We start from the raw sequence: 10571 nt of genomic DNA, 5'->3' as shown, positions 1-10571 counted from the left end.
AGCAAGGTTGTTTCTACCTGTCGGAGGCTGCGGTCGGCACTTTCATTTGCTGGACTGCCGTCAGAGCCGTTACTGCTGCCAGACTGCTCCTTCTCATTTAACAACGCTGTGGCATAGGCCAAGGTATCCTGCAGAGTTACACACACACACACACGCATACGCATACACAGAAGTGAGTTAGACAGAAAATATCCAACTACAATTTTACTGAGATATTACAATTGTGATGTGGTTTGAGATATTTTTTTAAAATCAAAACTTAGTTTATATTGACTGTGTAATGTGAATTGTGATGTAGCATTACCATATAAAATCCTGAAAGATATTTCCTACAATACAAATTGCTATTACTGAAACCATGAATCCGTGTGTGTGTGTGTGTGTACCTGTGCAGAAATGGTGCGCTGGAAGGTTTTGTTAGTAGATGTCTCATTTGAGACGTTGCTCTGTGGAGTCCAGTAATGTTCTGTCATCTGAGGGCAGAGGGAGAATAGGATTAAAAACACACTGAACATACAGGATTCAGTGAACTAGTAAACTGCTTCTCTTACTGTAATTTGTAACAAAAAAAAAAATTATACTGTCATGTTCTTGGCCTGAAAGCAGTGAGAATGTTTGCCAACAGTAAACAAGAATGACCAACCATATAGCTAGTTAGCCACGCCTCTGCTGATCCGCAATTTATTTAAATTATCTACACAATTTATGTCCAGACTCATAGAATATGTATGTTGACTTAAAAAAGGAATTCAAGATTCAAAAGGCCAAAAACATTTTCGTGAAGCCACTGTGACCTTGACCTATGGATGGCCAAATGGACTTTACTCAAATCACATTCCTGCAGCCTCATTCATGTAGCTAATAAACCATCTCTAGACTACTGTATCCATCTAATCTAAGTCTAAGTGAACATGTGCGCCAAATTTGAATAGGTTTTCCCCATGGAATTGCTGAGCTATCACATTAAAAATGCAAAACGTTGACAACGTTGACCTTTGACAACCAAAATCTAAACAGTTGAGCCTTGAGAGCAAGTTTCAAGTTGTAAAGAACACTTGATACATTCTTGGGGAATAGTTTCTCCAAGGATGCTTAAAAATGGCATTGAAATGTTTTTTTTTTTTTAATGGAAAAAATGTTTTCACTCATCCCTCACCAGGCTTTGGCAGCCAGGGCAGATGGTGTTTGACAGACTGACAATTCATCCAACGACCTGCCAATAAATTTCTTTTCAATCACCTGCGCAGTAACCAATAAATTCTTCCCAGGTGGTTCAGTTTCATGTCTGCAGTGAGTCTTGTTACATACAATCTGTTCAGAAGACACTGACCATGGATGCAAAGTCTGATTTTGTACTTGTACTCACGCATCATCTCCCATCTTTCTACCCCCCTACAGATTCCCTGGTATATAAAGAGACGCAGTCTTTTATCAGCTTGCCTTTTTCTGTAGCCACTGCACCGCCCAGCTCCAGTGAGCAGACAAGTCCTTGAAGTAATCCTTGGCTGGAGCACACCTGATGTGAAAAATGGAAGGAATCACAGTTTAGAAATATATTTCTTAGTGAACCTGTCTAACAAAACACCCACAGTGAAATACATTCAGTTCTAATTCATGATCCTTTTACAGTAGATTACTCACTTCTGGGCTAAAGTAACCAGGAACTTCACACACTGATAGCAGCGTCTGCTGTCCACATTGTTGCTCTGGTGCATTAAGGCTGGAAGAAAGAAAGAGTGATTCAGTAAGATTTTACTGTGTTCCAAACTATAAAACTATTCTTAACTATTCTCTAAAACGATTCTAATAAAAATAATTAACAAAAACTGATGGTATTATGAGAAAAAAAAAGTGTACTAATTATGAAATGAATTAAGTGTATTTCCTGGTTTACACGGACAACTTTTTAATCATCTGTAGTGGAGTGTGCTGACGTTTATGACAGCTGCTACAGATGATATACAGATGGTGTTTTGGTTTTTAGGTTCTGTGTGGCAAAATAATCTCTTAGAGGCCATAAAAGCTTTTCCAAATCTCAGTCACAAGAGAAAGAAGTGTTGGTAAAAGGAGGAGACGGAGGAGGAAAAAGAAAATCATTATCACGCTAACACATACCTAACAGGCCTTTCTCGGACTCGAAAGCATACTTGAGTCTCTGTGATTGCAGCGGGTCCTCCACTACCTGAGGCAAAAGATTATACTTAGCAGCAACTGTCACAACAATTATAATAATAATAATAATAATAATAATCATACATAATAACAAGATCAGTAATTTAAGGGTGAGTGACGATTGATGACTTTCACTCACTAGTAGCTCCTGCAGCATCTGAAAAACATTCTTCAGTTCATGAGGTGGAGCCGACTCCAGCTGGGTCTATAAGTCAGACACACAAAGTTCCCACAAGATTTTTAACATGATGAAAATGTCTCATCCACTAAATGTCTGTGATCTGTGTAGTTTTACCTTGAGTAGCTGTAGCACACCCAGGGAGAAGGGCTCATTACAGTACGAGCAGTACGTCACCATCTCTATCAGGAGAGACATCGGGCCCGACAACTCGCGCATGGCAAACATTACCTGGTAAATGGACAACATGATTCTTTCTTATTTTTGTATAACTGTGTATAACTGTTTTAAAAGCAAAAAATTACTTGAAGAAAATCAGATAAAAGTTGCTAGTTACCTCAAAAAGGTAAGGCTGTCCCTCTGGAGTGAAGAGTGAGGTCAGGATATCCGTATGGAGGGGGAGGAGCGGGGTGGTGGATGGAACGTGACTCACCCGCAGTTTAAACCCACCTGGCGCTACACAGGAAAATGCATGACAAATGAAGACATTGCCTGAAAGCTCAGCTGTAGAAAACCTATCAAGCGTGTCATATGTGTCTACACAGTCAGAGTTGCAAAAAGAGCTACGTTTGAATTTAATTGAATTTCCTGGGGAGCTAATTATCTCAATTGGTAGTTTCAGGTCTTCTTCTACAGAGCATGACTTCTAAAATATTTTCTAAAGAAAAGATATAATTCAAGCGTGTCACCTTGTGTCCGTTGAGGGTCGAGGTCACTGTGCAGAGTGATGAGCGCCAGAGTGCTGTGGAGGTGAAGGAATTCCCGAGCCTGTGCTGGACTCCACCGCCGATTCTGTAAAAATGCACAAAGAGAAAATTAGTTTGCACCATTAATCATTTTAATGGTGCAAACCATTAAACAGTAGAGGAACCATTAAACAGTGTCGACCGCTTTATCCTCAAGCTCCCCCATGACCATGAGCATTGGTTTTCAACGGAGATAGTGAACACAAGCCGCAAGGCCGCGTGCGAATACATTCAGTCAGCATCTGGTTTGTATGCTTCTGTGTTTTTCAATTCTCGCCATTTGGAAAAAGCCAGTCTGCCAGTTTACCCATGTGGGGCCTCTTTTAATTGACTCTGTCATGATGAACATCTAAAATAACTCTATTGCTGCCTTGATCTTATCGTCGATGCCTGACTGGGAGAGGTGTATGTAGTACCATGAAGCAATTTGTGTTTCTCGTGAGACCCGAGACTTCATAAGACTTCTGATTTCAAGCTGGGGACCGTGATCATGCAAGGCTAGTTTTCCGGGGGAGGATGAGCCTAGGGAGACAGCCCACAATCTTCCCGGAAACAAGCCATTTAACCATCACAATGACTGTTAAAGAAGCTGTTAAATTAGGGTAAAAATACTGTATAATCTTTTGTACATAGCATGCAGTTCAATGAACACTAGTGCAGAATTTCGACACTAAAAAACAGCACAGGGACTGAAGATAAACGTCATTGTTTATGATGTTTAAATAAATTATGTACAGTTAATGTTATGCAGTTGTACCTGGTTATTCTGCCTGTTGGGTCCCAACAGGAAGATAAGCATCCGGCGATAAGCTGAGTGTTTCAACAACAACTGACATGGACCACAACCCTGAGTGAGGTGAGTAGAGAGAAAACAGAAAGCTGTGATTTAACAGAACGTTCATGATCGGCACCAGAAAGAGTGAAGAATTATGTGCTTCATTACCCTCTGTGCAAAGTTACTGAAGAGGCCGAAATACTGCGCACAGTTTTTCACGTTCTCAGGAACATCTTTGTCCAATAAGGAGAGCAGGGCGTCGGTCATATTGTCTATTCCTGGGTCTCCAAAGTGAAGAGCGCTCTCCATGGTCTTTTCCAGGATAGATGCGACCACCACCCTCACCTCCCTCACGCTGGACTCTAACAGACAAACCCTAAGGATGGTAGATAGAGGATATGATTGGCAAACGGTAACATGAACAAAAGAACATAAGGATTTATACATGATCAAACCTGCAGCTAAAACAGCAAACAATCCTGATATTTAACTGCAACAAGTCCACATGTTGTAGGTTTAGTCTCCTCTACAGAGCTGTAGTAAAGTCACAATCAGAAGACATAAAGCAGAGATGGCATCCTTCTAGAGCAACCACTGAATAATGCTGAGGAAGAAGAGCAGCATGTAGGAGAAAATACTTGTTTAGTCCTGGAGACACAGTACTATGTCTGACACTCGTCCCACATTTACATGGGAAAGGCCTTGGTGTGTGTAAGGGAACTGGGCACACACACACACACACACACACACACACACACACACACACACACACACACACACACACACACACTGGGAATGTCCTTGGTCTCGACTTGCTTACATTCCTCAGACTGACCCGCGCTTTCAGTGTCAGTATTGAGTGAGAGTGAGCAGGTGTTTTTAACACCACTACTGTCAATGTAGATGCAACTAGATCAAATTTGTTTTTGTGTTTCTGTAGTTTCTGTAGGTTCTGTAGAAGCTATGCTTCAGCCAGTGTTAAACTTTCCACATTCTAAAGAATAGACATACATGTATATTTATTGTCATTGTTACAAAAAACAATGAGAAGCAGTTCAGCAGCTCTTAGAGCATAGATAAAAAAAAAAAACCTCTTCATTCAGACAGAGTATCATTAAAAACTAGGATAAAAGGCAACTAAGAAAAGAGTGAGCGTAATTACAATAAATAAAGCTGGTGCTGTGATTGCAGCTGACTAGAGAGATGAGGGGTATACAGTGTGTGTCTTTCAGGCTTCAGTGTCTTTGCGTGGAAAGAGGCTGATGTTTATTTTAATTGCACTTTACTGTACAAGAACCCCCATGGACACAGCTAGGTAGGACTGTACTGTGAAGTAACCTGAATTTCATCCTTCACGCAAACCTCTAATATATGGATATTGTGTACCATTCAAATTAGTTGTGACGAAGACAGCACCCGCTTACAGAAATTCCACATGATAGTAATAGTGTAACAGCAACTATGTGTGGGAGTTGTTTGCAGCTGTCTGTGTGCATGTCCACTAGGGAGTAAAGAGTCCTGATATTCTAGTAGGGGTGTGTTCTTGAGTCAGAGTAAAGATTTAGTAGCTGCAGCAGCTTCACCAAGGTGGAATAAGGTGACCTGAACCAACCAGAGAGTTCAATGTGTATTGATTAGAATGAGAGAGCAAACAATGGGAGCTGCCAAGTCTTGAGTATCGCATATCATGAGGTCAGGTACAAAAATGGTGCAGTGATTAAACTCAGGCCAAGGCCCTAAAAAAAAACCTTTGTCTTTGACTTTTCAGGAGGTGCATTAGGCCGACGTGACTGTGCTCTGTCGTTTCTATTCAACTGACAGCTTTGAAAACACAGTGTCACTCTCCAACAGAAAAATAAAAACAGTCCCACTTTTTAATTCAACAGCACTGATGAAGACAAATCCTATCAAGTCAGAAAAAATTATGTACTGACTTGGTGATCTCTCGTCCCTCTGGTCCAACCAGGTACTGCACCATCCACTGACACGCCTCGCTGCTCTTAGACAGCAACACCTCCACTGTGGCCATCCATTCCTCTGTGTCCACCCTGCAGGAAACACATGGGCAATGCAGATGTAAAAACTGCTTCTGAAGGAATTACTGACATAGATGGATGTACTGTATATACAAGCGTGAAAATACCGGAGTTTCTTTTTGGTATGGAGGTAGGTGTGGAAGAGAAAGTTGACAGCCAGCTGGAGGCTCTCTTTGGCCATAGGCTGGTAGTCTGGATGCTTCAGTTTTGTCTGTAACAAACACAGTACACTCTGTATGACGACACAATATAATACTACTTTTATATAGTGTATTTAGCTTTAATTCCAATTCTGCTCAAAATGTGACAATGATCATCTTCACTCCCTCCATTTATGATTCCTTAGTGCCCTGTGTGATAATTAAGCCAAGCTTAATATATAACAGTGCAGCCTAAATCAGACACAGATACATACTGCATTGACAGATGCGAGAGACAGAGTGAAGTTGAAGTAGTCGCTGTTGTAGACATCTCTGTTCCTCATGAACTTCAGATTTTCATCTCGCACAATCTATTAAAAAGACAAACAGTGTTTTTTTTAATGAACAGTTAAGCTGAGATGGTGAAAGAATGTTGAGCTGATGTCAGGACAGACGGACAGAGCAATGCTTTGTTACCTGATAGATGCTAGCAGGCATCTTCTCTACAAACAGGCCTTTCTTCTCTCCTTTGCGGACCAGACGGGTGAGGAGGGTGAGACGGTCGTTGTTGGCCCTTGGGGGGCGAGGAGAGGACTGTGGGGACACATCGGGGGAGGACGGGGCAGAGCTAGGAAAAACAAAACTGTGTGATATAGTGCAGCAGTTTTATGAGGATGACAAAAAAAGGCACATTTTTGTTCACATGTACAAACTCAAGAATTATAGATTAATTTTTTTTCTAACTGCAGAAAAATACTGAATTCTACCATTGGGTTAGAAATAAGGACTGATGAAGGATTAGTGACCCACTGAGAAAGTTAATGACGTAAACTGTAATTGACTCACAGTGTAAGGTCCTCAGCTTCCTGCCTCATGATGCTGACTCTGCTCTTTTTGGGCAAAACAGGTGAGTTCTGGTCACTGATCTTCTGGTAAAACAACATGTAGGCATTCCAGTATCTCCTTCGCACATCAGGATATGGGTTGGCTACACAGACGCACAAGGACACAAGTCTAAGATTAGACATTTGCAACTGATATGAAACCCACATTTAGGTTAAAAACTTCAAGCTTAGTGCATAAATGTTTCAGCTTATGCATTTTACTTACACTGGTCATAGACTTTGGGGCGATACTCTCCTCCAAAGCACTCGTACTCCAGAGTTTCATCATTCATATCGAATTCCTCCACCACATTGTCGTTGAACTTGTACCAACGGCCCCGGGCACTACCACTGAGACAAAGAAAGAAAAAATTGACACAGAAAAGTCAATATTTAGATTTAAATGCATCAATGTACAACGTTTTCTGATTCTGAAACAGAAAAATCTGACACTTAACTCTTTCAAGATTCAGACATCTATGATTTAATAAGTAGTGCACTGTAGAAGATCTCCGAGATGGTAAGGCAGAACACCTAATTAAATATATCACAGCGTGGGTTTGCCGCGAAGCTGTAATGTCTACCCGTGGCCATCGAATCTATCACTTTCTGAGACATGTAAGTTATATAAAATGTAACGCAGGAACATGTCTGAATCCCCACAAAAACATCAGCATCCTGAGAACAAACTTTCTTTCTTGCAATCTTGAGCAGGTTATCTGCTCCTTGGGAACACAAGATGGAAAATACAGTCTACTATGCAGTTGCACCATAAACCTATAAATATTTAAAATCAAGTAACTTCTGACTCCAGTGTCCCTTACCGCCTATCTTTAATGAAGGAGTAGTAATGGCCTGCATGTGCTTGACCACTGTGGACAACAACTCCCACAAGCTCGTAGTTCTCAGAAATTGTCACTTTCTTCCTGGGGGACCCTCCCGACGTCCCGTCGGCACGCCCCTCACCGCCCTCTCCGCTGCAGTCTTGACGAGCCATCCCAGAGACGGTGTAGGGCTCCATGTTTAACACCCATGGGAACTGTTCACCAACAACAAATAACTTACAGTTAATCATATTTTAATTTCAATTATGGGGTTTTAGCTGCCGTAACAAAATCAGGAAAAATTTAATCTTGTCGTAAAAAATATTTTGTACCCTAATCTGTTCATCGTATTTGATGGAGCGTCCACTTTCCCAGTCAAAGCCAAAGCGCATGAGGTGAATACAGAGAACACTGGGAAGGGATTTGATGCATGTCCGCTTCACGGTGGTTCTCTGCGCAGATGAGCAAATACAAGTGCTAGTTAAGTAAACACGATAATAGTGTGACAAATCAAAAATCCACACAGAACAATATACAGACCTTCTCCTTGCATCTCTCACAGTAGTAGGCATTGCTGCCTTCCAGCACTTCTCCTCTGACAAACTGGTCTAAAGAGATCTCTAAACTTTGACAAGCAGTCACTCCAAGGTTCAAAGCCATGAATGTTTCCTCGCGCTCATACCTGTACAATGACAGGTAAAACATGTTCTGTGACACGTCTCTACATGACAAAATAAGTCTAAGAAAAAATAAAGTCTTGCTGACCTGTGAGGACAGTCTTTACAAATCTTCTGGTCTGAGAAGATTCCCTGAAAGGTGTTTTTGAAGATCTGTTCTCGACCCATTTTCTGGTGGAAGAAAATTATGTTGGGAATCATACATTTCTAACTTATTTTAAAATTGTGTTGTGTGAGTGTATTCTACCTTGAGATGTTCATCAAGCTGGTCCACTAGGCTAGTGAAGAACTCGTATGCATCTTGCTGTTCTCTTACATATAGCTCCTTGTTCCACATCTTGAAGATCTGCAACAGACACAGGTTTATACAAGGATAACAAATTTCTTTAATGGTAATAACAACATCATAAATAAAGTGGGTGCTCGAGAGTATAGATTGTTTTTGTCTCTTTGATCTAAGTCTTAAGACAGAAAAAAGTCAAAAAGAGTGAAAGTTACAGCTCAGAAGGTTTATGAAAAACAATGTTTACTGTCTAAATCAATTTTAGTTTAGAATATTACTGCATAAAACCGGAGATAAAACATTAAATTGAGAGTGTGAGTGCATTAGAAGACACACTAGTGATCTTTATCTCTTCATAAAAACTGAACACCTTACCTTCCAGAAGTTCTCAGGTACATAGTATTGCAATTTGCTCTCCATCAGGTGTCCAAACAAAGACTGCACCTGGTAGAAGACACTTTCCTCTGGCTGGTCTGTGTCATCCTCAATGGACAAGAAAGCCTTAAACCAAACAAACAAATACACGGGTATTTCAATCACTGCATGAAACTGTGTCTGGACTAAAATAGCAGATGGCATCTGGTGAATACAAAAGATAGACAACACATGGATTAAGTACCTCTGCCAGGCCTGGCTGCATGTAGAGCTGCTGGAAGACAGCGTTCATGTAACATGTGGCTCCACCGTTCTTCAGTCCAACAAAACCTGAGACTGACCGGCTTTCTACTGGGGGTAGATACTGAAAGACAGACCTGACTTCACATCTGAGCCTCAACTCTTAAACTATATGTAATATCATACATTCTTCACATCAGTGTCTTACATCAAACTCTTTACAGAGGGAAGAATCAGGCTGGTGGTGCATGGACATTAACTCTTTGGTAATGAGGCGGAGGTTTGATAGAGAGCTGTCAGCCAGCATCACAAGCACCTCGTAGGCAGCCAGTCTGCTGCTGGCTGTGCTGCACCTGAACGCACAAGACAAAAAATGAACTTGTAAAATTGTTAAACTTGAATAACTGCCCAGCAGTTGTATACCTCCAAGCTTCTGTCTACAATTCTGTCCCAGAGTTTTGTCCCAGATTCACAAGATATGTAACAATCAAGAAAACATGTTTTAAAGGGCTAGTGTTTAACATATGTATATAATATGTAACATAAGTTTACAAATGCTTTGTGTACAAAAGTTTATTTGTACATTAAGCAAGGGCCTTGCTTTAAAAGAGGCTGCCATTTTGTGCTACTAAATTTCTATGGGTGAAGGAGTGCTGCATTTGCTGCAAACTCAATCTTGAAAGGATTTGCTCAAGGCGTTCACAAGAATGTGGTGTATGTATTTACAGAAAACTCTTACTGTCTGCAACCATAGCTAAACATTTTTTATCTATATGTGTAGGATTAACATGACATACTTGGGATGGAAGTCATGGCTGGGAGCTGGGGAAGGTGTGGGGTTGGAGCTGTTGATGATGATGCGAGAGGCTCGAAACAAGAAGTCGTCCAACAACTGCTGGATGAGAGATGGGCCTGGAAAAGAACCATGTGCCCCTGGTAACATTTTATAATCATAAAGTTTCCAGTTTGTGTCAAATGTATGCATGCAAATTTGTGTATTCTCACCAAGTTGCTCCTTCTCATTGCCACAGAGGGAGAGCAAGGTCTTGATGAGTCTGAGGTGTCCAGCCAGGAGAATGTTGTCCGCTTCACTGGTCTCCATTTCAGAGCTCCAGCTGGGCTCAAAGTTATCGAGCCAGGAGATCTCATCCTCCAGCATGGCCGCTGCGCTCACTTTTAACACTTCCATTTCTGATGCTGGAGGAGGGGAAAGCAGATGGAGAGAGGGAAAATATAAAGCA

General features: G+C 41.2%; 1 protein-coding gene across 7 annotated transcripts in view; it reads right to left on the bottom strand.

Moving 5' to 3' along the window:
* usp24 (ubiquitin specific peptidase 24) overlaps positions 1-10571 on the bottom strand; it is a 30544-nt gene that overhangs the window by 3711 nt on the left and 16262 nt on the right. For 3 of the 7 annotated variants that reach the window (XM_058637393.1, XM_058637396.1, XM_058637400.1), the window contains 27 exons: positions 10336-10527; positions 10128-10263; positions 9539-9683; positions 9335-9454; positions 9091-9216; positions 8680-8778; positions 8521-8603; positions 8296-8437; positions 8088-8207; positions 7756-7970; positions 7158-7282; positions 6894-7035; positions 6525-6690; positions 6323-6418; positions 6015-6118; positions 5806-5919; positions 4040-4247; positions 3854-3943; positions 3040-3142; positions 2688-2806; positions 2468-2581; positions 2312-2377; positions 2116-2182; positions 1642-1720; positions 1441-1516; positions 387-473; positions 18-128 (listed from right to left, as the gene is read on the bottom strand). In XM_058637393.1, the coding sequence (XP_058493376.1) occupies positions 18-128; positions 387-473; positions 1441-1516; positions 1642-1720; positions 2116-2182; positions 2312-2377; positions 2468-2581; positions 2688-2806; positions 3040-3142; positions 3854-3943; positions 4040-4247; positions 5806-5919; positions 6015-6118; positions 6323-6418; positions 6525-6690; positions 6894-7035; positions 7158-7282; positions 7756-7970; positions 8088-8207; positions 8296-8437; positions 8521-8603; positions 8680-8778; positions 9091-9216; positions 9335-9454; positions 9539-9683; positions 10128-10263; positions 10336-10527 (3245 nt within the window). The remainder of the gene's footprint in view (positions 1-17; positions 129-386; positions 474-1440; positions 1517-1641; positions 1721-2115; positions 2183-2311; positions 2378-2467; positions 2582-2687; positions 2807-3039; positions 3143-3853; positions 3944-4039; positions 4248-5805; positions 5920-6014; positions 6119-6322; positions 6419-6524; positions 6691-6893; positions 7036-7157; positions 7283-7755; positions 7971-8087; positions 8208-8295; positions 8438-8520; positions 8604-8679; positions 8779-9090; positions 9217-9334; positions 9455-9538; positions 9684-10127; positions 10264-10335; positions 10528-10571) is intronic. The other 4 variants (XM_058637398.1, XM_058637399.1, XM_058637397.1 and 1 more) reach the window with 3 other exon arrangements.

This window comes from Solea solea, chromosome 9 (genome assembly GCF_958295425.1).
Source record: "Solea solea chromosome 9, fSolSol10.1, whole genome shotgun sequence".
Classification (NCBI taxonomy): domain Eukaryota; kingdom Metazoa; phylum Chordata; class Actinopteri; order Pleuronectiformes; family Soleidae; genus Solea; species Solea solea.
Note: the sequence above shows the minus strand (reverse complement) of the source record. Positions and strands in the feature narration are given on the sequence as shown.